Below are 27057 nucleotides of genomic sequence, written 5' to 3' on the forward strand. Positions count from 1 at the left end.
TTACAGTACAGTTCTTACAGTTGAGGGAAAGCAACATGGATGCACTGATGTACTGAAGTCCATACAAATACCAATGTGTACTTTCTAATACAAACAGAGGCGAAGCAGATTGAGCTCTTTTGAAACTCACAACCCAATTTACAATTTAGATAGTAAAGTGCTTTATGTGTATCACCTTTTAAAAGCATTGTATTACTATATAGCAATGCAAAGCTTTTAAAAGTCGCTGCCAGCCAATATAGAGAGCACGCTAATGCATCTAGACAAATCAAGATGTCCCAGTTAAATGCACTTTTATGCAATAAATCACTGTCTGGAAGTGTCAAGGTAAAAGATGTGTCCCTGTATATAACTTTTGGAAAAAAAAAAAAAAAAAACCTAAGCCAAAACCCCACCAGGCACGTCTGTTATGTCACGGTGCAACGCTGTTTTGCTTTGCTCTCCACGCGACAGGAGTGTTTCAAAAGTAGAGCGTTTAGCCCAACAGGCTTTGTTCACTTGCTCAGAGATGTTCATTTTTTCTTGGTTTATGTGCCTCCAAACATGCTTCTAAATATGTGCATATGTGCAATATGCTACGTGGTTAAATTGTTTTCCTTTTGCCTGTTTCCCGTCTGAAGTTTGGGGTGTTTTATTTTGAAAATCGACTGGATTCTCTATGCGGTTTCCGTGTCAGACAGCTGGAGCTGCTCTGTGCAGATTGACACAGGCTTGGTGGAGCTGAGCCGAGACCCACTTCTGGGACGCTTCTGAACTGGACTACACTGCTTCTGGTGGGGTTTGAAACATTGACTAGAACAGCTGCGATTAACTCCGGCAGCCGCAGCACACATGGAAAGTGTCACATCCGTGAATATAATAATAATAATAATATTGGCATGAAAGTGCAGTACAAAGTATTTTTGTCTCAAACTGTTCCTGTAATTTTATTTTATAACATGCCAATATTAGGTGGCATGAATAAATATTAATCAAGAGGCACATGCATTGTGCAATCGACTTGACCTTCATTTACTTTAATTGAGAGGAAGTGAGCAGAGTAGGAAACTGTAGTGTAAGCCAACTGTACGGTAAAAGAGAGACGAATCTAAGTTCAAAACAGCCAGATTTGTAGCTCTAGGATTAAATAATTATGAAATCCATTTGCAGGTGACATCTGGAGCCTCTTCAAGGTCCAATGGAAGTCTAGTTAGCATTGTAGGATTTAATAATGTGAAAGAGATGACTTCTAACACTGAGTAAACAAAAGATCAGCTCCAGAATATTAAATGTCGTTTGAGCTCCACACAGGTGTAGGCATTACTTACAAGTCAAACCGCAGGTTCTGCCGTTCTTCAAAGAAGTAGTCCAAAATGAATTTCCGCACAAAGTCTGGGTTTAGCGTGTTGTCGATCACCTCCGTTCTGCCAAACTAGACAAAGGAAAGAAGACGGATAAATCTAGATTAACTGCGCCAGATTTTCTTAAGTAGGTTTTAGAAATGTTGGATCACAAAATAGTGTGATGACGCAAACCTACATAATCTATAAAGATGTCCAAGTTTGTTGATTTTAAAAAAATATATATTTCCGAAGCTTTTAGCCAAACCTTAAAACTTTGATCTTACTGAAGTTGCAGTGACTCATGTGAATAACTAATAACCAGCAGGAGACACCTCAGGGGGAGAGGCTGGTTACAGAAGATTATGTACAGCTTTTAGAGTAATGAATGCAGAACAGCTGAAGTATCAAGTCAATGGGGGTCAAGTAGGCCCCCAGTTTGGCATTTAACTTAGCCTATTAATAATGCATGATGATGGGCTACTCAGAACTATGAATAACTACGAATGATTGGGGCTGCAAGATTTGCCCCCTCATTTACATGCATGAATATTCATTATTGTGAAACACAACACAGGTGATTGCAGTACAGTCATACGTGAGCGCACACACTGGTTGCGTCCACGAGCACAAACAAAATGGACTTTTTTTAAAATCACAATTAGTTAATAATCACTTATAATTCATTAATACGATTGACTAGACATCAGTAAAACTTTTTAGGTGTTACAACATATTGTGAGTAATACATTAGAGATGATCTACAGTCTCTAAAGTATGACTGTATACACAGAAGCTGGTTCATGACCAAATACCTGCTAAACTAATCAGCTAATCAGCTGCTTTAACCTTCATTGGTGAGTGTTAGCACCGTGCTGTGATGCTCTGTTGATGTTTCCACTGTGTGTATTCATCACCTTTGGAGTCAGTCTTATCACTACGTGATGGATGTGACACAAAGTGGGTACTGCATACAATATATAGTGACACACACTCACCTCTCTCCACTCCTTGTTGCCCATGCCTTGTGTGTAGAGAACACAAACTGTGAAGACACATAATATTAAAGATCATTAGCGTTGTAAATGACCTCATAGAACATAGTACGGTTTGTGTTTTAATGTTTTTATTTTTAAAATGCTTTTATTTTGAAGGTACCCTATGTGCGTAAGGAACAGATACTGAAAAAAGTGTCGGCAAAGAGTATGGAACAACTGAGAAACAAAGTAATTAATGAATATAAACGGCAAAAAGCAAGTTCAGCTCCCGTCGAGAGTGGCACATGGTATGTTTATTGCTAAATGTGTCAATTAGCCTTCTGTGTGTGCAATTTCTCTTTAGCTCTTGCGTTAATTTGTGCTGAGCTACGTTGATCTACTTGCTTTGAAGCTAGTCTAAGTGATCCATGAATGCAAGAGATGAAATAAACAGCATTAGATCATCAGTCCTGGCTTACATCTATCCGAGTGGGTGCTACAAGCTTTAAAAACACATGCTAATGTCCATTGTATTCGCCCCAGGCATTTTCCTCAAAACCATCACAATTATTCATTTATAACAACAACTCCCTCACCATCGTACAATAGGATTATTCTCTAGAATCATATTGTTGAACAGGTGGTCAGGCTAACAAAGGGAAGCATGGGGGAGCATTACTCTTCTAAAACAACAAGCAAATAAACAAACTCAAATGTCACGATATTTACTGTACCGGATCCATCAGAACATGACTAATAAATGCCTGAATTAGGAATCTACATCAAAGCCCAAACATATATATTATATTCCCTTCTTCAGATGGTAAAAGACGTAATTTGGGGTCATTATGCAATTTCCAGACACAAGACAATTCACTAAAAGGCAAATTACTAAGCTCCCTCGTCACACACTTCATTTCTGATGGCCTTTGATGTTCTTTTCATAAGTGCCAGAAGGATATATGAGGATGTAATGTGCATGCACACACCCACGCAGTCACACAAGATATTTCTTGGGGTCTGATAGAGACAGATATTTTGGGGAACAGATATATTTAAACCAGTAATAGAATAAAAAAATCCTTCACAGTCTTGTGTGTGTTAAAGTGCTTTATGTCTTTTTTTCCCCACTTGTACCAGAGAGTCTTATTTTTTCTTTTTGGATCACTGCTCTTTACATTTTGAAGGTATTTTTACCAGCAAGTGACAGATCCGATATAGCTCTACATTTCCAGCGTTTCCTTTCTTTTTTTTTCCCTTTACCTCCCTGCTCTTTCTTCAGCCCTGTCAGGCTGTTTCTCATCAGGAGAGTCAACTCGCCATGCTCAGCATAATCACAAGTGCTACTCAGCACAAGAGCATGCCGAAATGTATGGGTGAAGCCTGAGCTCCTTTCTCCAACCCCTCCTCATCATCGTGTTAATCACTGTCATCCTCGTCATCTTGTTCATCACTGTCATCACCTTGAGTTATCCCATGCTACTGTAAATATGCTGACATAGTATGTGTGCATGCATGTCTATTGGTGAATCATTACAGAGCACTAAAGGTCATCCTGATATCATAATCCCAAAAATGACCTCACCTCAAGCTAACAAATATCTTCTCTCAATATTTTATTTCATTTTATTATGGCTGGAATATGACCTGATCTCATCCTACTCACACTCCCACTCACATACATGGTGACTACAATACCCATGACACCACCCTCTTATCTAGTAGGAAAGTATTAAGCCACTTGTTTGTGTAGGGTCTGATTAATTATACAACGCCTCCAGTTCAGTCTCAAGTTAAGTCAACTTTCAGAGAAGTCTTAAACTTACTGTCCTGGCACTAACAGGCTTATTATAATGGTTTTTAACAGTTGGTAGAGGAGTGGAGAATTGCCACCCGTTCCGTGAATCTATAGGGAGAAACTTCTTAGCTGGCCTCATGTATTAGTCAGAACTGCCTCGAGCCCAGCTCACACATTTAGAGAAAAAGAAACACACATAAGGAGTGACTCACGACTACATAAGACAAGACCTTCCCTCGGTCCCTAATTGATTTCTCACTCCCCTTACACTCACACATTTGTTCCCCCTTATATTCTACATTTGTTCACATCTGTTCTTGACTTTCATATATATATACACATACATACACACACACACACACACACACACACACATATACACACACACACATATATATATAGTGGTTTTGCAAGGAGAAGGTAAGAACAGTCCTCTCCTGCTTCCTTGTTTCCTATTCTTCCCGTTGTGCAGCTCTATTAACAGCCATGCTCTGACAGAAACACAAACACATTCACCATGGGTGATAGACAGACAGAGACAGAGGTCGTGGTGGAACTTACTTGGGTCTGATTTGGAGAAGGTGTCCCTGTCCAGCAGATTTCTGTGGAGACACAAAGAGGAAAGTAGTCATGAACACAGTTCCCTTGGTGAGAAAGAAAAAAAAAAACAAAAAAAGATTTGTCATCCAAATGCGGCGGTGAATGCATTCTAACACACAGACTATTTATGTACTCTGTTGGCCATGAGTCGGTGCATTACCGTCTACACTATCCCCGTGAATCTCTTATCTGAGCTGTGAAAACACAAAAAAAATATCACAAATGCTGGATTTGCCACAGCATTAGTCGTGATGCTGAGGCGTGCGCACGACTGGTGTTCATAATTTAGATAACAATGTGGAAATAAGTGAACAAAAAACATATATATCTTTTTTTTTGTCTACTGACCTTGATAATATCCTATTTTTTCTTCACCAACAAAAAAACAAACAAACAATGAACGATCATCCACGTAGCAGGTGTTGCATGTGTGGCTAAAGCCGGATATAGCTTGTTCCCCTTCAGTGTCAAAAAACTATTATAAACACATCAATGAGCCACACAGTTGCACATGTTCCTACACGGTGATACAAATGGGCAGTGTAGTTTATTTTGAGTCGTTCCCAAATACACCGTTACTGCTGCGATGTTTTCTAAATGTGTATTCATCTATTCATCCTAAAATAGTCCCCAACAAGGGGACAATTGACTCCTGGCTGAGTCACGTTTGTTAAAATTACAGTGTCAAACTGTTTAAGGAAATGACTCAGCACATTTTTAAAGAGAGTAGGAACCAGTGGCCTATCCAAGCTCCAATCAACTGCTTCTTAATTCCCACAGTGAGCAGAGAGTTGACTTTAATTAAACAGGACATAAGAAGACAAACGGAGCTACGGGTCCAACATGGGCTCCATTGAAACCTAAAAACATTTCAATGTTTACAAAGGAGCTCCAAAACCTTTCCCTTTGTCACACAATCAGTAGCTCCTGGTAGATTGCGTACTATGTAAGAGCTGGTTTCAATTCCAGCCCGGGGCCTTCAGCTGTTACTATTTAAATAAAGCAACAAATAAACTAAAAAAAAAATAATAATAATAATATATAATAATATAATAATAATAACAAGAATAATAATAATAATAATAATAAACAAAAGTCCAAGATCGTATTCTGTGCCACTTGTGATATATTGGGCAGACCTCTGTCTTGGCAAACCACTGGGCCAAGATGACATTAATATAATCCTGAAGAATTTATGTTCCCCCAAAAAGAGGAGGGAGGACGGCAGTGGAAAATTAAATGAGATCTTGTCATTAATTCTAATTTGTGAATAATGAGATGAATGACCGTGGTGGTGACGCTGATGGCACCTAATGGTTTAAAGAGGAGAGTTTAAATCACTCCAGCATGTCAAGGCTTCAATAAGAATTCAAATATACCCTCCAATCCACTTTCTTTCGTCTATTTAGCGATCCTGATGTTTCCGGGTTGCAGAGAAGGCATCAAAACGTGGGTAATGCTTCCTGTCATCCTTTCAAACCCAGGGATTGAGAGAGACTTTGAAAAGGCTTTCAGACAAAGCTCTGAAACCATCACTGGCTGTTGAGTATCCAGGCTGCAAGCTGGTTTTCAGCCTCTCAAACTTTTTTTTCCCACTTTCAGCTCACTCCCTCTCTGTTCCTGTCTGTACTTCAGTGCGAACTTGTCAACATGGCATTTTGTCTCCGTCTCACTCGCTTGTGTTTGCTCTCAAAACAGAGAAACACCTCTGGTATCCAATCAATCAGTCCTTCCTGCTTCTTCAGTTGTAAATTGCAGCATCACTTATATCAAATTATTCATATCAAATGTACCCTGCGTGATGATTTGCTGTTACTTGTACAACACTTCTGAGAAACTTGAAGCAGTTATTTGTGGCATTTGGCTCAGGTTCCATGTTCCAGATGAGTAAAGTGTTTGAGTTTCCTCACAAAATCCAAAGACAAACAAGTCAGGAGCTCACCCATACGTGTATGTGTGTCTGTTCATCCATTGTGTCTGTCCATAGCAAGAAAAACAATAATGGACAACTGTCCAACTAAGATGTTTACATGGTGCACTAATCTTTCTATTCATACTCTTTAGATGCTCTAATGTCCGAATGATTCATGAAGATGCACGGTGATTTCTCTCAAGTAGCGGACGGACTGCATTCATCGTCAATACTGGTAGCTGCAGCGATTAAGACTGATCAACATATAAAGACTTCTCCTTGGTCACTAGTGTTCTACACTGACACATGCAAGAAAGAATACAATATAATGTCATCACCATAACTCCTACTTTTGGTCTAATTTAGCCAGTCGCACACATTAGTCCCTGTGTGCCTAACAAAGCAACAATATTCTAAGTTAGACATGAAGAAACAAGTAGCTGTGCGGTTATCTAAATATAATGATGCCTTCAGTGTGTTATTTTTCATAACAACACTGGTCAGAGTAGATTATTGTGCTCAAATATGCATCTTCTATATAAATTGAGCCTCACTGTACTGAACGGCAGTATATAGACATAGGTACTTTATTATGGGCCAATCTGGTGTGTTCTGTCATGATTACTCATTACCACACATGTATAACTCTTTAAAATAGAGAAAAGCTGAACATTTTTCAACCAGAAAATAACTGATTATCAATTAACATGATAGCTGTTGAATAAATCTGTGTGGATTACCCTACAGAGCCTTGCTGAAGAAGAAATTATTGAGCTTTATGTTTGTAGTTAGAATAAATGGACTTATGTAAGCGGGAAGTTATAAAGTATTTAGATACGGACTAACACAAGTAGGTTTTTGTCTCTGGAAGTATTTGAAAACAGGAGAACATGCAATATCATCTGTCCATACATATTAAAGTTAATCAGAATTGAGTATTCTCCATTGCCACTGTATACACAATATTAATAAACTCACTTCGCGTGCATTTTACATGAGCCTTTTCACCATGTATCTCTTTAACTCGAGTAAAGGCTCCAAAATAAGTCTTTTCAGTCCATCTGTTGTCAGTACGGAGGGGGTGGTGGAGGTGAATGAAATTAACAAGCCACTTTCACCATCTAACACCCTCTATGAATAAAGCTGGTCATCAAAAGATGAATGCACTCCTACACTGCTGGAAAATACAAACACTCCTGCAATAATGTGGCACCATTTGGCTGCTGGTTTGGAGTTGTTTCCTGCTCGGAGTTGGGGGTACAGTTAGGGACACAAGTTAAAATACACTTTCTCCCTTTGAGAATGAATTTGAGGCTCCACACTCTCTGACTTGCTGCTGCTCTAAGCACATCACACATGGTGGCACTCCAAATGGGCTCCTGGGCTCCCCCTGCGAGCACATGTTGTGTATGTGTGTGAGCGTGTGTTTTTGTGCGCGTGTGTGTGTGAGTAAGACACGTTTTCAGGATTTCCACTTCAGAGGATAATGTGAATGAGTCATGGCTCTCTCTCTCTCTCTCTCTCTCTCTCTCTTTCTCTCCTTTCCTCTTTTCATCCAGAGGCAGGCAGCGGAAAGCAAAAAGCTGCCATCCGAGTCACAGAAAGGTCTGCAAGAATAAAGGTACCGCACTAAAATAGCGTTAGTATTTTTAGCAGAGAGATTCCAAAAAAGGTTTTAATCTCATACTAGTGAGGTCTCATTTGAATTTTATGCCTTTTTTGGTCCAACAAATGACAGTACAACAGATCTCTCAAAGGAAAACAATGAATTTATCAATCAACTAATCGCCTATGAAGACTAGCAATTGAATCCTACAGATCATAGCAAAGTGAAGTAGTCATTCATCTCTAAAAATAGCGATTTCTTCAATAGATTTCCCTCAGGCTTTCAGCTTTGGTTTGTTAAGATGCAGCCTCTCTCACTCTCTCTCATTCGTCCTCACAAACACACCACCTCTGGCATTTCTGCTGGCTCTTGCACTCTCTGGGGCATGTCTGCCAGTGAGTGTGTGTTCATACACACACAATACAACACTTCTCAATGCACCTTCACTCTCTAATTGGACAGTTTTTGCATCTTCCTCGTTCCAAAGAATGTAACTTACGTAGAGCCGTGCGTCAAAGCATTTTATGTCAGTGACCATAACTGGCTTGGATCCATTTGTGGATGTGACGATAAATGCTGCATTCACGATGACGTTGTACAAACGTTGCACACGCAGCCCCATGATGGATCTGTTGCTCAAATTTTCGCCGTCTTTCTGCCGGAAGACACCCTTTTGAAGCATTCACCTGTACAGCTTTTAAGGCAATTAGTGAAAAAGAACAGAGACCATGCATGACGCAAAGCGCAAAGCACCCCCATTAGATGATTACAATGTCGGAGACTTAAACATCTACCTTTTACCGAGAAGCAGTTAGCACATTCAGCACTCACACGAGATTGTGATGTGAAAAGATGTCGCATGTTTGTAATGGAAAATGATTAGCCAGTGGTTCGGCTTAGACAAATACAATTACAGCTAGGTTAAGGTAGCTGCAACTCAAGTAATATTTTTTTTATAAATCTATACTTGATAAAAGTTTCTTTTAATATTTTCGGATTTTATATGAATTCTTCTACATTTCTGGTAGATGTTGGCGGGGTCCATCTCCAGAAAATATGCTGATTTGTTGTACTTAAAAGAAGGCGTACATGCATAAAAATGGTCCATGGCTATGAAAGCCATTGGCTAACTGCTAAAGTGTAGTTGTAGTATATTTTTTGTAGTTTATTACCGGTTTGCCAGTTTATCTGAGTTTGCAGCTGTAGATGATGATCTTCTCTTCTTCTTTTAGTTGATTTCTCACAAACTAGATGCTGTACCGCTATCGATACCTACACATTTAATTAAAGATGTGATGGCGTATCATGATTTTGCAATTTGGTATCACCAAAGGCATCAAACAGGATCATGTTCAGGGTTAAAGCGTTGCATGACTGTCTGATAAAAAACATCTAATTGTTGTCCCGTTATAAGTTGAGAAAATTCTCTCTGAAAAATTCTCTTAAAAAACAACAACAACCGTGATGTTGGCAACTAAACCACTCTGTTAAAGGTTAGGAAACAGTTTTCTAATTCATTAAGTTGTTTTCTCCTTTAAATTAGCTGGATACTGAACTATTGTCTCAGTGCCAAACTATTACCTGAATTAAACCAAGATTTCCCCTCGTCTTCTCGTCTTGCAAAGTGACATGTCTCTCTTTCTGATCAGTTTTACTCATACGTATTATATTTAACTCTCAGCTCTAAAGATATACACCCATAAGCAAGTCAAATCCACTGCCTAAGTCATCACCAGATATGACAGTACTGATCTCAGATCTGATCAAAGTGTCTAACGTTGCTGTCAAACCGTGCTGTCTCCTCCCTGGGGTTGTAGCCTATACCAGTACAGTTCACCGCCACCCTGGCCTTGCCTTTGACACATCGACTCTGACAGCTGTCAATCGCGGCAACAGGAAGTGAAATATGACACTAGATGGGAGGGGGAAACGCATACAAACACACACTCTCCGCATGCTAATCTTATTCTGGAGGGAGTTTATAAAAAGGGGAAAGAAAAGATGGGGGGGGGGGGGGGACAACAAAAGACAGACAAGAAACGTCACAGAAGAAGACAGGGGGATGGTGAGGCAGCATCTTTAAGTGAAATGACAACTCTCTAATTATGTGGAATGTCTCATGGACCGTCAGTGCGGGGTCAGAGGGGGGCTTATCTCTTCACTCTCTCCCTCTCTCTCACACACACACACACTGGAGACTGACACCTCTGTGCGTTTGCTCGATGGGGAGAGCCACACGATAACGGCAGTATGGGGACGGTAACCATGGCAACTACTGACAGCCAATTGGGGCGACTTGACTGACTTGACTGACAGTTGTGCGTCGTTTTTTTTTTGTTGTTTGTTTTTTCCACCCGACTCGACAAGCGGGGGATGCCATCGGTGCTGCGGTATTCGTGGCGCTCACCTTTCCACCCCTTTCTCCCACTTTGATCTATTCTTCCATTTTCCCCCTCTTCTCCTTCCTATTTTTAAACTAATGAACACATCTAGTGTGCCTATAAGACTGGCTTCAGAGTCCATGTCCCCGTTGACGGCAATTGACAGCAACCCCCTCTGGTCCTGTTAAAGACTAACAGAGGAGGAGGAAGGAAAGGTGGGAGAGAAAATGGGAAGCACTCTGCAAGAGTTGAAGAAACAGTACAGGTGTTGAACGAATTGCTGTTGAGGAAGAGAGGCCAGCTAATTAGCTGCCCCAGCGTGTATGAGAGCAGCAAGAGAGGTGAGACGTTTTTATGTGTGTGTGTGTGTGTGTGTGTGTGTGTGTGTGTGTGTGTTTGAGTTTCTTAAGCAGCTCTAATATTGTCTTTATGGACTCTATTTGGAGTCCAGGCTTCACCATGATCAGGAGAAAAGTTGAGAGGGAGTGTGAGAGAGGAGTGAGGGGTGCTGATGACTCTTCCTTCCTGTGGTTCAGATTCAGTTTTAATATGAGGTATTACTCCTGATCCGTTCCATCAAATGACATTTATTTCGATGGCTGGTTTCCATACTTTGATAGCCACCACGGATATGCATCACTCTGTGGTATTTCTGGTAATTTTCCCATCCATTCAGTGGCTCCTCCTCCGGCTGCTCCAGACCCTGAACTTGCTGCTCTGAAGCTCGAGACATGCTGTGCTGTCTTTTCATCGCGTTTCTTCTGCTTCACCTCTTCTTCCTCAACAAGCCTCTTCTGTCTCTACTTGAGCTCTCACACACCTTATTTCATCCTCCACTCTTTTGACATCATTATTCTCCTTCATTACGACGCTGTTCTTTATTTCCAGGTCCTCTTGTCTCCTCTGCTGTCTCCTGTTCTGTCCTCTTCTCAGGGGAACAAGGGGTTTTCTCAGTGAGAGCCCAGAGCTTTAATTCTTGTCTTCTGTCTGACTTCTTTCCCACCTCACTCGTCCTCCTCCTCTCTCTCTCTCTCTGTCTCTCTCTCTCTTTCTGTTTCTATCTGTCTCAGTTTGACCATGACCTGAATAGGCTCTATGGAGACTACACCATCTCACTGAACTAGATACAGTTACACACATGTAGATAAAAGCAGAGAACCACACCGTATGGTCTAATGATTTTCCAATTCAGCTACCGCGGATGTCCACCACGCCACACACATCATGCACGCGCAAAAAAAACAAATAACTCTCTGAGCAGTATTGCTTCATTATATGTGCAGGTCCGATATTCCACGTCTAATAAACATCTACTCAATAAACAAGATAAAGAACCCACACACACAGATAAAGCAGCAATGCTGAAGATATCGCTGGGTGGAAAACAAAGAGGCTATTTTGGTGGAGTGACTAATCTGAAATTAGAGTCCATGTGTGACTGTAAACACCAGCAAGAAGAAAGAACGTCACCCTGAGAGAGATGCAGTTCACACTTGTAATTCCTTACACAAGTTATTCAGTGTATTGTTCGTGAACTACATTTTATAAACAAGGTTAGGGTTAGGGAAGGGGACATTCTCCCTCCAGAAAGGAAAGGAGGGTGCACGGTCCACTCAACCCTCGGACCTCCCATAACCCCAGTCCCGAATCTCTTCTCGGGGCCGTTGTTGTCTCCGTCGACCGTAACAAACCTCCGTCCAGTCACTCATAGTGCTTGAAAAATATTTTTTTTAACAAAAAACATGAATGGCTCTGAGCACCCGTGTTCAGGGTTAGGGTTAGACTCAGACTGGCGGCATCCAGTCTGACATCTTGAGCTTCAAAACAGCTCTTGAAGAACCTACTGGTGATGTCACGCATACGCTGTCCATCCTTTATACTGTCAGTGTAGTTAACTTCAGCAAATGTCACATTGTAAAACACAGCTGTCACTATGATTACTTGTGTTATTTCAGGAAACATTGTGATCTGGCTTAATCACACTGTCGTGGACCTTACAGAAGATCTGATTCATACTGACATCTACTACTGTAGGTTCAATCTTCGCCTAACAACACACGAGAAACGCAGAAAAAGCTCTCACTCACTTTACTACTCAGGTGCTAGTGTTCAGTGATCAATTCAGATCTTTGCTTTGGCTCCTAATTTCTCCTCAGGGAGAATCATTTCGGTGGAGATAACGAAAGAGGCATCTCATTTCTCCCCCAGAAGGTACACAAAAACCACAATGCAGCTAAACGCTACAGACTGCAATGTTGACGCTGAGGGGGCCAGGCAGTACAAGCAACCCTTTCACCTCTCTGGGAGTCTCTCTCATGAAATGTTAATGCAAAAAAAGACTGTGTTTAATGGAGCTTTAAGCGGTCGTGAGGCAGATCTTACACACTGCATGCATTATGCAGAGCCAAATCATTGACTACTACGAGACTGGAGATAGGTTTAGAAAAGAGAAACGCTGGGATGTTTTCCTCTCACCGCTCAAATGTCAGGATGATATCTTTAAACTTCAGTTTGAGTGTTTTCCAGTTGAGAAGATCTATACTGTATCAATGTCCTACATTTAAACAGCGGTCCTATTCTCTTGGCCACTTATGCACTTGTCGGTATTACATCCACCACTAGGACTCTTCGCTGCGTGTGTGTGCGTAGCCGCGCTTAGCAACAAGACCAGAAATATTCTTGGAAACATGTGGAGCGAGAGGAGTCAACTGGGCATGCTCAGATGTTCTCAACAGGTCGCTGAGCATAGTGCTACAGGTACCTGCATCCCCCTCTTTTCCTTTTCCTCTGATGTTTCCTCCATCACTTCTCTCTTGTTGCATGTTTACTGATCTGTCCAATTTGCTCCTGATCCCATTTGTTACAGCGCGTGAGGAAAAGCACATGCTTTTCACACACACACACACACACACACACACACACACACACACACACACACACACACACACACACACACACACAATGAAGGGGAGCATCAGCAGCTTGTATTCTCTCTCTCTCTCTGCTTCTCTAAGAGGGCTGCCCTAATTCTTCTTGACAAGGGCTGGGAGAGCCAAGAGAACATCTCAGCACACACATACAGAATTATGCCACGGCACTATCCGTTTACACACAGACATGTGCGGCAAAACACACGTCAGTCATGCACGACACACAGCCACGCAACTGTGCTAGTGGCGTTTTACCTTAATTGCCTCCATCACCGCTTTCAGTGCAGTTTAGTCCAACTCGGTTGTACTTTCCTCCATCGGCACACACACACACGCGTCACCATCCTTCACAGTACAGTATGCCTGCAACTGTCACGTCTCAGCTGCTTTGCATATAGAGTGAGACGGACCGAGGGTGAAGGTAACGACAAATAAATGTGGTTCGTCTCCTGTGTCACACTGCAATGTCAGTGTCAACGCGAAAATAAATGGGATGTGCTCGGATGGCATTTGTCAAGCAGCCAAATCGTGCACGAGTGTGTGCAAAAACTTGTGCGTCTGTATGAATAATTGTGCCACAGAATGGCGGACGGTTCGAGTGTGTTTATGAACATACAGTATGAACCTCCACCTCTGTCTCTCTCTTTTTCTCCATGATGTTTGCTATGGCCTTGTTATCAACAGTGTGTGAGAGAAATAAGAGAGACATGCGTGGATGTGCAGGCCGAGGCCAGGGGCTTCTACACGAGAGAGAGAGAGAGAGAGGCAGACAGAGTGGGAAGCGGCATTCCTGGAGGAATTCAAACAGCCTCTGTGCTATGTGACCAGGATGGAGATGACTTCATTAGGCCAGCCAGTTTCTCTCTCTGCCCTCTGTCTGTCTCCGTGGCTGTAAACAGGGCTGTGAGGATGATTTACTGTATGTCAAGTAATCTTACCTGTCAAACAGTCTAAATCTGTGTCGTGCTGACAGTCTTGGGAGCTTGGCGCGCCTCTCTTTTGTGCAACGGCAAATCCTTATCAGATAGAGCCAATTTCTGTCCAGATGTCATACCCAAAATGTCAAAAAATCTAATTTGGCTGGCAGAATTTAGAAGAGATGTTTTGATTTGTTTTATTATGGCTTTATGTCCCACGGGAGTCAATCTACATCAGAGTGAAAATGAAATGTCAGAGCATCAAATGTGATCGCGTTTACACGTGTGTGTGTGTGTGTGTGGTGCGTGCTGGAAATGTCATCAGCTGTCTGATTGATGGGAGGAGCAGCAGCACTGAGAGTGTGTGTGCACGCATGGGTGTTTAAATGCTTTAAGTGTGTGTGTGTGTGTGTGTGTTATTACAGTCCTTCAGCTGAAATGCTCCCCGAGGCTTTCTGCTATACATCTTGGCGGTTATTGATGAATTAATTTGCGATTAACACTTCAGCACGTTCTCCAATGGCCCATTGAGCAGAGCTTTTTAACGCCTTATTGACCCCGGAGGTCAACGGGGTCTCCATGCTCGTTTATTCTCCAGAAATATTCTAAAAATATCCTGGAAGGACGTCTGCTAGACACCTCTGACGAAGCAAGTGATTCTGCGAGCATTCACAACATTCTGTGTGCGATTCGTCAAAACAGTCGTCAGCAACTTCTCAAGAAGAGCAGTGACGGGGAATGAAGTAGGTAATATGTTATAGTAGGCTCGCCTTGGAGTTGCTGATGTGAAAGAAATGTGTGCGTGTGTGTGTGTCCTTGAGTCCATGCTTTATCACCTGCATTTTAAAATAACACCACAGCTGTCTAACCTTGAGAGTAAGGTCAATCTGTACACCTATTATGCCTCTACTTATTACTTCTGCGTGTAGTAGCAGAGTAGAACACAACTTCTGAGTGTGTGTGTGTGTGTGTGTGTGTTTGTATGGCCCTTGACCTTTTGCAAATGACTAGCTCTCTGTCTCCTTCAGATCTTTTATCAATCCATTTTCTCACCACAGCTATACAGCTTGATGTATGGAGCAGGAGGCATTGTATCAGAGTGTGGTTTGTGTGTGTGTGTGTGTGTGTGTGTCATGGTACAGTGCAATTAAACACACACACACACACACACACACACACACACGTAGTGACACAGTGCACATACCGCCTGGCATAGAAAACCACCCGCAGTGAGAGAATAACAGTAGAAAGGGGGTCGATAGTAATTCCCTCCGAGTGCAGTAATTTCCTCCGAGTGCATAAATCTTTACTGACCCAACTTGAAAAAGCCGAAACCTGATTACAGAACTGGACCTCCAACACACACACATACACACACACACACAGAAGCAGTTAGTGTAAGACAGACAAGACAATGGCATCAATTCGTGGCAGCTCTGAAAAGCTTTCTTCAATATAGCTTTGTCTCGCTGATTGCCAGCACCACTGTGCTCTCGCCCAAAATCATTGGCGCTCCCCGCTGTACAGAACCACATGTAAACAGACAGGGAAAGTTAGCGGTCGCCGTCATCGTACACGCACATCCTTTTTATGCCTTTTGGCTGGCATTGAACCGGCGCTCAGCGGGCACCGCCGCCTTTCCCTTCAAAGTGATGCTTGTCAGTGGCGTCTTCAATAAAGAGAACCATTATGTGAGCTCTATGGGGCCAAAAAGGTCAACGCAATCACTCCCCGTAGACAGGAGTGGGCGACCTGAAAATAGATAGCGGGTCAGTGCATGACTCAGGGTGTTAGAGGGGTGGGGGTTTTTGCGGGGTAAGTGGTTCACCCCTTATGCTAAGAGCGAGATAAAAGGTGGTGGGGGTGAAAGATCTTCTGCAGTTGTTTTACAAGACAAAAGCGAGTTTTTAAAATGTGAGTCAATGCAATCAATGGTGTGAAGTCCACAGGGGGCAGTGGATACAATCTAAAGCATATGACCCTCAGGAAGAGTCTAAAAGTCACATCTGAGCTTTCCTTTATCTCGGTGCCTTGTGCATCCCATCATCCATTTTCTGGCACTTATCTGGGGGCAAGTTATCCCACACGTCCCTCTAGTCAGTCTTCCAGCTCCTCTTGGGGCTTTCCCAAGCCAGGTGAGATATACAATATTATTAATTCTGGGTCAAACCCGGGGTCCAGTTGGACGTGACCAAAAAACCTCCAAAGAAGAGCACCTAGGAGGCTTCCTAAACAGATGCCCAAACCACCTGCCTCATGCCGCAAGTGATAATATTTACTCTGAATATTTAAAATCCTTTCTGAGGGATTATTTTTCAGGATGACTAAGAATGAATTCATAATTACAGGAATAGCCCGGAGTTCAAATAAAATCTGAAATGTCAAGTTCTTCCTTTACTTTTCGTCTCAATTGTCCAAAGTGTGTATGTGTTTGTCAGATCCTTACACAACCTACATTCATCCAACCTACTTTTCATCTGTTTCTTGGCTGTGGCCCAATAACCTGAAGTGTCTTCCCTCTCTTTGCTTCCCGTGGTGAGATTCAGCTAAATCACTGTTTTCACATTGAAAGTCTGTCTTGTATTTAGGATGTGATTATTTGTGCTCTCTCCAGCTTTCATGGTCCAAAGGATAGCAGTCGATGGGAAAATTTATAGCCTACGTTTTAATTTGTGGAAAGACTTTTAGACTTTGGACTAGACTGCACATTGTAGATTAATTTGGCAGCAGTTCAGTGGTCCATACTGTCTGTGCTCCATCTTCACTAAATCAATTTTAACATTCTTTAAAGTGGATTTGAAAATGGTTCGAATGGTGTTTGTTTCAACTTGTCACAAAACCAAGGCCTCAACAGTAGCATTGCCTATTGAAGCTTTTTAGCAGAGTTTCAGGAGTAGGACAACACCTTAACCCTGACACTTCCGGCATTCCCATAAATACCCTCCTAACTCGTCCTCTTTTGCTCTCGTATTCCCCGTCAGTCATGCCCCGGTGCTACAACGAATTCCCCACCAAAGCTTCCCCACAACGCAGCAACAGACTGAAGAAGTACAAGAGTTCACGCTTCACTCACAATCTTTCGTGTTGCTATTAAATCATTTAAACGCATCTTGCTGATGGTGTGGTCCTTGCTAGTGAAACACAAGTTCAACTGACTCTCCTGTGCATTTTATTGATCAAAATATTACAACGATTTATGTATAGGTCAAGACTTCGGCCATCCCTTCATACTACAGCTCTCACAGGTGGGTTGTGGGTTTGTAACCAGCAGCCCAATCTCAGTGCTCATAGAATATACATTTTAAAAGATCCAGTGTGTGTTTTTCTGGAGGAATTGAATATAATATTCTTTAGCATGTTTCCATTAGTGTATAATCACCTGAAAATAAGAATCTATGATTGTTGTGTTTTCTAAAGTAAGAGCGGGTCGTCTTCCATGGAGTCCGCCATGTTGAACCACCATTTTCCTCCAGTACCTCAGAACAGACAAACCAAACACTGCTCTAGATATGAACTTTTGCATTTCATGTGACGTTCACAGCCAGTTCCAGTTTTTTACATGCTTAGAAGGAGAGGGTGAGGTATGAGGGAGAGTATTCATATGGTTGCAATCTGCAACTTCACCGCTAGGTGCCACTAAATTCTACACACTGGACCTTTAATATTACTATTACAATGACACATTGGTTACAATGTATGCCGATAATTGTGTCCTTCATCTTATAAATGCGCACCACTCTGTCATACACGATGTCAACAACTTTTTTCTGTGTGCTATTTATTCATTACAAATTTAGAGTAAAACGTAAAACCTTGGAAACACAGATTCACATTTAAAGAAGCAATAAAAATACAGCCGTTTGACAGCTTTAGTGCAAACTACATCCACCCCAAAAATCCACAATGTCAGCCTCCATGCAGCACTGGCTTGGAGAGACTTGTTTGCATTGGTAAAACAACTTTGCTTTAAACTAATTCCTCTGGCAAACACTGGAAACACACAAAATGAGGAGTAAGACGATTAAAAATGGACTGTGGTGTGTTTACGTCAAACAAAGACACATTCCAACAGACGTGGAAACACAAACTCATTCACAGTTCTTACTGTAAAGACTAACAGAGAGAAAAACTAGAGAAGTGACAGAACACTATTTACCTCCTTTACTTCTACGATCTTCTGACTCTGTCAAGTTAACCTTAAACGACCAGCGCAGAAGCCAGCTGACTTTTCAAAACCGTTCTTTTAACTCAATGAGATAAATTATCCACCGGGCGCATTAATATGGATTTGAGAGTACTAATGGAGCTGGTAATGGGAGATCATATGCAAATGTAAATCTAAAAGGGTCATTGGTGTGCTGAACCAGCAGCTGATGGGCAACGGTCATGCTTTTCAAGGAAGAGAGGAAATGAGATGTTGCTCTTCCCAATGGGACTCTTTCTCCACTTCGCCCTAACCATCGGTATGTGCCAACACACACACATACACACACACACAGAGCCCATTCAAAATTAAACAAAGGGTAGGTTTTCCACCAGGAGTAAAAATACAAGCGGCCTTGCGTGTGAAGAGTTCATACAGCTCATTAAAACACTCGACTCCATTCACTCTGCAGTGATCCATCCATCTTCTGTGTGAGAGCTGTGACTTGTGTACTTACAGCAAATTTACATATAACAACTGTACACAATGTGTGAGGGGGGGAGGGGGGTGAAGATGTCCCAAGAGATTAGCCTAAACTGCGATTACGCAACGGGTATTTTAACTCATATTTGCCGTGACAAGAAATACCCAAAAGCCGCAGGACTACTTGTGGCTTGAAGCTGATACGATGACACATTTTTTGAGTGAATCCATTAGGATCACAGCAGTCGCGTGTCCCAGCCTTCAGGCCTGCACAAATACGACCTCCTTTTTCAAAATTTGGCCTCTTTTTTCCAAAGCAGCTATTACTGAAATCAGTCAGGAACAATTTGTTTACACACACACACACACACTTAGAGGCAGAAAGTATTCTGGATATATGATGATGACGACGCAACCAGTCACACCCAAGACCACGTGCTCATCTTCACCTGCAGGCTGTAAGAAGACACACACACACCTGTCTCTCCATTTTTCTTATACACCGAAACTAATATGTTATGGCAATAGTGAGTACTGGAAAGAGATGCCTTCTTTTTTAATCCTCCACGTCACCCGACAGCTGAGAGAAAGTCGAAAGAAGAGGAGAGAATCTGAGAGTTATTACTGTCAACAGTTACGATGTTTGCTGACAGTGCTGGGATGAATGCTAAGACACTGAGAGAGAGGCAGACAGAAAGGTGTGTCAAACAGTCGGGGGAGAAAAAAACAGTTAAGATTCCTAGCAGTACTTTTTTTTTCTTATCTCTCTCAGGGTCATTCTTCTTGTCTGTGTGTGTGTGTGTGATTTCTTACTTTCTTTTTTGTCACGCTGGTAGATACAGGACTTACTGGAGACTATCTGAAATGAAGCAATCCACCACTGACATAACGCACAAACACCTTTTCAATGCCACATTAGCATGCTCGGTCGTGTTGTGGCAACAGCAGCCTATAACGCATACAAATCAAAGTCACTCTGGAGAAGTGTTTTCTGACAAAAGCTTTGTGTCTCTATTCTCATGACTACAGACAATACTTGAGTTGCAGTACCAGTTTGATGCCTGACTTTCAGGAATACAAAGATGTTCACGTACATGGTTTTCTACAAGCTTTTTAAGAAGTTGCACAAAAACTTTGCCTAAACAAAACCCCACATTGTGTCATGTTTAAAGTTGAGTAATACTCATTCTAATTTTTGTTTCTTCTTTTGATTATCTTGAATCGAATATAAAGCAGGATAAATCATGCTACTACATACTAATTCTTGAAGACTGAAAAGCCTGCCTACGGCGCTGGCACGTGTCGACAGTGTCACGCTCTCATTTGCACCTCGAATGACAGACAGTGGTGACACTTGATTTATGCACAGCTGACCTGCGAAGATAAGTGAGGGCAGTAAACGTCGGAAAAGGTTGACAATGAAAACAGACAGATGAATCTGCCTTTATTTTGCCACCTCATACTTCAATCCTATACTGCTGTGGTTGGTTTCGAAAAAAGATGGAAAATATGCCATGTGGAATTTTCCTGACTCACCACAACTAGAAATTCATGATTTTCTACCATTAAATAACAGATTTTATATGCTACACTGACTTGTAATCTGGTGAATGATACATCTGTTTCTACACTATGTAAGTTTGTGCTCTAGGTACGATCACCCACAAGTACGTAACACTTTATGGCACCACCAACTATTTCTCTGATCCTGATGAAACTGGATCATAATTTATAGAGAAAATGTTTTCTGGTTTCTCCTCTGATGTCCTCAAGCTGCTCTGCGATCTACAAAGTTTCCTGATGGACAGAAAAATGTTGTCAACTGTAGCTGCTAACACAGGCGTTTTGGATCACCAGAAAAACAAGGCTTTCAGGCCCGGGGAAAAGGGGAATGCAGGTGGGGAGTGGAGCTTGTGTCGTGCCAGAACCAGGGCTAGGCAAGCAGACAATGTAACCAGGCTCAGCAGCCTCTATGGACATAATGACAGAGGTACAAACACCAAAGAGGATGTTGACAGAGGAAGCTGAGAAGAGAAAATAAGAGACTGATGCAAGACAAGAGTAAACCTGGGACTGACTTTTAGTCACTGAGCTGAGCTTCTTGCTGTTGGACTAGTAACTAATATTAGCTGACTGTTATGTGTTGTTCCACTTGATTGTTTAGCTGTTAGTACAGTGGTTAAATTGCTTTTTTTTTTATCATTAGTAATTTAATCATAACAAATGCACCTGTTGAGCTGTCCATATTTACAAAAGCAGTACTGCACTCTGAAACTGGGGGCGCTATTTCTACCCGATGTCACAAAAAAGTGCATGCCGGAAATTTTGCAGTACCTTGGGCCCAGACATTTCTGTTCACTAGATATAGGGCACTATGCTCAGAATGTCAGGGCTGTGCAGAAGGACAGATATGCCAGCACTGTTTGATGATATAAAAATGATTTATCTGTCATGTGAGCCTGGTGTCAATCCTCCTTGTTCCAAATCAGTTCAGTTTAATTGCTCTAAAATTTGAAAGAAAGATGAGTTTTGAGCTATTTCATGTTTAATTTTATCTGACAAATATGTTTGTTTATGAAGTGCCCTCCAGCAAAAGCAAGCTGAGGCATGCTCAACTGTACAACTACAAACCTTCTTTAACTTTGTTCTAAGCTGTCACTCGTTAGAAATATGAGTATTTCTGTGTGTGTGTGTGTGTGTGTATGTGTGCGTGTGTGTGTGTGAGTGGATGTGTGGGTGGGTGTGGGTTTGAGTGTGAAAAAACAGGTAACAGTCTGTGTGCCGGCCTGATCGATGACCTTAATGGAATATTTGGGCTTAAGGCCATTCACAGCAGAGTCCCCTGGTAACACTAAAGTGCATCAGGGAGTAATTTATTCTTCTGTGACCGTCGGGAGTGTGGGTGAGGAATGGTTGATGCGTACGGTCATTCATACATGTACCACCCGTGCGGTATGTGTGAACATACTTTCGTGCGTGTGTGCTTTTGTACGCCGCAGTAGGATAGAGTTGGTAGCGTATCGATCCCAGCTGATACCCTCGGGCTCTCCCATCGATCAACAAAATGTCTCCAGCTCGCTCGCTGAGTCTGAGCCAAGCTCTTACTTCACAGCACCATAGCGTCGGAGCATTATCTGGAGACGCAGGCTAAGAGGATATGTCAATATTTCTGCAACAGTTATGTCACCACCGAGTATGCAACAATTAAATAAGGGGAGCTACTTCTAACAAGAGTGTCTGCTCTCTCTCTCTCTCTCTTGGAAAAATCTACATCTTAATAAGCCATTCAGGATCATAAAAAGGCTTGATGAAGTATGAATATCACATTAAAAGTGAAAACGAGAGATAATTATGTCACTTGCCGTTGTTTTTGTCTTCCTGAAACAGGTGACAACATCTTAAAACCAGAATGTGCGCTCAAAGCGGTTCAGTTAGACTGATTTGCATTGGAAATGAGACAAAGTAACAATATCCTCATTTTCATGAGACGCACTCAAACATTAGACTTTGGACTGAGCTGAGCTGTTAAGATGTAAACCTTTGTCTTTCCTCTCCCATTCTGTGACTGACAATGACTATCATCGCCGCACATTAGACTTATAATAATCCAAATTGTCTGACAAAGAGGCCACTCGTTGATATTGCGCTCTCTTTCTTAAGCCATTGTCTCCTCGGTGAAATTTCTCACTTTAACACCCCCACCCTACACAAGCAGAGGGTAACTTTAATAAAAAGTAGTAACCATGGCGATACAGTACACTGCCCATTGTGTCCACAAAAATTTAAACACGCACAAACACATATATGCTGTAAGCTCGCACGCATGCACCTGGCCGTAACCATGGCTCAACTTCAGGTTGGAGGCGGGAGGACGGCCACCTAAACACACACACACACACAAACACACACACACACCCTGGGGGCTGAAGAGTTGGGTGAGTCAGACATTAGCAAACTGCTGCCAGACATGTTCATATATTCTGCTGCAAGATGACATGATCTCTCTGTTACTAAGGAGATGGTACTAAAACCCTCCAGAGATACAGTAACTACAGTATCTGAGGGACTAAAGCAAGGGTAGGAGACTGTCTCTGTCCGCTCCTCTTGAGGCTTCTAGTGTGCAATTAACATAAGGCCAAGCTAAAAGTTTGATTTTTTGAAAAGTTCAATCAAAATTTCCAACACTGACATTCAATTTAGGATCTAACTATGAAGCACTCTTACTAAACCAGCTACTAGAAATGAGATGGATAGATGGATTCATGTAGCATGATTAAAACCAGCGTCTCAACTCTTCAAATTCCATCACAAGCAGCATCTGAGGCCTCACCCTCCCAAGTCAAAACCACAACAATTCACGGACGATCAACACTGACAACCGCGTAAACACACAAACTTTTGGTTTCTGTTTGAGCATCACGAGAAGGATCAGGTGTTTCTGGATTCAGGAAATGTTCAGATATATAGACACCCTGCACCGTCTCCTATGAGCATTTATATCAGTACAGTATCAGAGGAACTCCACTGTTGCTCTTGCTGAGCAGTTTAACAGCATATTTCTGTCAAGATCTGTAGAGATATAAAAGCTGATGTCATTATTATACATCTTTTCTCCTCACTAAGCATTTAAATGTGTGTCGAGTCACCTCTTTGTGGTTAAAAAAAGGCATCACTGACAGCACACGCGACCCGTTTCGTGTGATGGAAGTGACACGTTTAATTGGATCCCCTTACAGAGGTTGTTCCCCGAGAACATGTGGCCGACCTGTGGGGCCATCAGTCTGGCAGAAATAAAACCACATCCTCTGCATTTCTAAACCAGCTCGTACGCCGAGCGGTAAATCCTCCATGACAAAGACCTCTTTGAAAGGGGGGGGGTTAAACACACACACACACACACACACACACACACACACACACCAGCTCCCTGTTATCTGTCTGTTTCCATCCATATAAACATAAACATGTAATGATTCATATGATTCAGATAGCAAAGATGATGCCCCCCTCTCTCTTGACAGGTGACCAACCAGCAGCAACAACAAGACTGTCAGCTGTCAGGGCACAACTGTAAAACAGCAGCAGCACAGATACAGCATGACATGCATTCATAATTAGGAATAATTCATTAGCTTCCTCACAAACACAATGGCACATCTATGTTTGATATCAAACACCTTATCATACTGTCTCTATACGCCCGTGTGTCACTCTGTAGTACTTGTTTACAGTCTTTAAGCGTGACTATACATGTGACAGTGTGTCTTTAAGAGCCATAATATATGTTATATATGTTTCCCTCCTGCTATCGCCGTAAACACGCGTAACGTTCACGTCATTACGGTACCGTTAGCATAATATTAAACGTCTCTGCTGCTTAAAAGTGACTTTAAGCTGTTTTTTTAAAACATAACAACACTGACATTGAGTTCACATATTACATATGTTTTTCCTGTGTCAAACGTTTCAAGAGCACTCAGGTGCAAGTGCCAAACCGACGGTTACACCTCTCTAATTTGCTAAGTCATATTATTTTCAAGTTATATTGAGATAATTTTACAAAATGTGGCGTAAATGTGACATTTCCCACGCCGTCCTCGGTGTGTATTTAACACGCCAAACCGTAAAACTACACGGAAACTTGGACAGGAGTAAAGAGCACAGGTGACTTCACACCTCGGTGTTTTTCCGTAAGCCCTGCGAGCCAAAAAAAAAAAGAAAAGCAGGTTGAACAGACAGACACATTCCCCTACCTACCTGCAGGACACTGTGATTTCAACTTTGGTGGCTGGAATAGACGCGTTGAGCGGGTCGAAGTCGCCTATCGACGCCATGTTTAGGAAACTGTTGTTCATCCTGTCTTAAGATTGTTTTGGCTTTTTCCTTCTTCTTCTTCTTTTTCTTTTTCTTCCCTTTCGCCGTTTTTTTTCCTGTGGTCCAGCCCCCTTTTTTACGAGCGACGAAGGAGGACAGCGAGGAACTGAGTGTGTGTGTGTGTGAGTGAGTGTGTGTGAGTGTGTGTGAGCGCCTCCTCGGCGAGAAGTGGAGCAAAGGTGCCGGAGAGAGAGAGAGAGAGAGAGAGAGGCTGGGAGTTGTGATGTCACTCCTCCCTTTTTCCTCCTCGTGTGTGTGTGTGTGAGAGAGAGAGTGAAAGTGTGTGTGTGTGTGCTACTCTTTCCCTTCACTGTTTCCTTTATGCCTCTCCTCCATCTCCTTCCCCTCTTTCTTTCTGTCTGTCTATTTAAAAAATCACTGCCTCCGATTTACTGGCGTGGAAGTAATGACAATGATACAATCACGAAGAAAATAGATGAAATTTGTCATGAAAAGTCTTTCCTGTGTGTGTGTATGTGTGTGTGTGTGTGTGATTTCCCCTGCCCTCAATACTCTTCATTCACATCAGTTCAATTCAGTTTACTGCACTTCACTTCAGTGTGGGTTTTCTGGGCATGAAGCGCCTCACATTCCTTCATGCATGGCCAGATTAACCTGTTAGGGAGCTCGGGGCATAAATGCACTGTTGCAGACTACTAATGTATATCTGAAAAGCTTGTTGCTGTTGATTTGCATTATGGGAAATGTAGTTTGTAGTGTTTTGCAGGCTTAATGGCCACTCTGAAACCACAGGCTCTATAAAAACATGGACAGGTTTCTGAAGAGCCGTTGTGAAGCTTGTGTGCTGGCTCTGGCAGTCCTGCCCAAGCGGCAACCTCTGTACAGTTCCTTAAACAGCCACTTGAGGCTGGCTCCAGAACAAATCAATGCCAACAGGATCACAGTGGGGCTGGAGTCTATCGAAGCTGACTTTGTGCAAGACCCTGGACAAGTTGCCAGCTCATCACAGGACACATAGAGACACACAACCATTCACACTACGATCAATTTAGAGTCACCAATTAACCTGTTAAGTGCATGTGCTTTGGACTGTGGGAGGAAGCCGGAGTACCCAGAAAGAACCCACGCAGACACAGGGAGCAACAGCAAACTCCACACAGAAAGACTCCAGCTGAGGTTTGAACCAGGAACCTTCCACTGCACCACCATGCCACCCATCTCCATAAGTCCCCATGTTAAAATGTCCAACTTCACAGCAGAAATAAACATGTTTACATCCTGGTACAAAAAACAGTTTTGGTCTCTATAGCTAATTTCCCTGTTTATGACAACTGTACTGAGGGCGAATTTATATTTAACTAACCTGTTGAAATTACATTAAGGCTTAAGGTTATGCAGAATTAACAGTGTGATTGCTTTGATTGACAGGTATGTGCCGTTACAGATGGCTTGTTTGATCGACCAGGTATCATCTTGTCCACCAATGATCCATTTTGATTGTGGCCAGATTTTGAGCTTCAAAACAGCTCTGCAGAAACCTGTGGATGACATGTGGCCGTTTGACGAATTGCAGTTTTTAGCACTTTCGTGTTGGCTTCACATCGTTTTCTGTTTCTGTTTTTTCTTTTCTGTTCTAAGTACTCTGTGAGGAGATTATTAGTATTAACATTATTAGTGTTTGTGCAGAAACACTAATAAGTCTCTCTCTCTCTCTCTTCTCTCTCTCCACACTGTGAGGATAAGCATCTGATTTAATTAACTAAAAGGGAGACCCTCCGCTGGCAGAGAATAGAATGACAGCATGATGAATGTGAAGGGAAAAGGAGAGTCACATTATGAGGACATGGTGTGTATGAGTGTGTGCATTGTCCAAAAGAGACCTCCAGTATATTAAAAAAAGATTGCTCCAGGAGTGTGTGTGTGTGCCACCAAAAGAAATTAGCTGATACTGTACTATTTTTGGGTGAGTACAACAGAACACACTCTTCTAGTGTCAAGTGTCCCAAACTGTCCTGCTGATGAAAGAGAAAGTGCCAATATGCAGCATGAGTGCGAATGTGTGAGCATTATGTTTCGATAATAAGGAATTTAAAATGACGCAGTCTCAGTATTACTCACCGCGTTTACTGGTAAACCACATCTCTAAATATAGCTT

The 27057-nt window shown here is 42.1% G+C and overlaps 1 protein-coding gene across 4 annotated transcripts in view; it reads right to left on the reverse strand.

Moving 5' to 3' along the window:
- LOC104935575 (copine-8) overlaps nt 1-25196 on the reverse strand; it is an 83936-nt gene extending 58740 nt beyond the window's left edge. For 3 of the 4 annotated variants that reach the window (XM_010751433.3, XM_027272281.1, XM_019278112.2), the window contains exons 1-4: nt 24825-25194; nt 4656-4696; nt 2318-2364; nt 1308-1411 (exon numbers count right to left, since the gene is read on the reverse strand). In XM_010751433.3, coding sequence (XP_010749735.1) covers nt 1308-1411; nt 2318-2364; nt 4656-4696; nt 24825-24922 — 290 coding nt within the window. In that variant the 5' untranslated portion in view covers nt 24923-25194. Of the gene's footprint in view, nt 1-1307; nt 1412-2317; nt 2365-4655; nt 4697-24824 lie in introns of all 4 variants that reach the window. The other variant, XM_027272280.1, reaches the window with a different exon arrangement.
- Between the last annotated feature and the right edge of the window lie 1861 nt (nt 25197-27057).

The sequence above is a fragment of the Larimichthys crocea genome, chromosome XX, assembly GCF_000972845.2.
Source record: "Larimichthys crocea isolate SSNF chromosome XX, L_crocea_2.0, whole genome shotgun sequence".
Taxonomy (NCBI): domain Eukaryota; kingdom Metazoa; phylum Chordata; class Actinopteri; family Sciaenidae; genus Larimichthys; species Larimichthys crocea.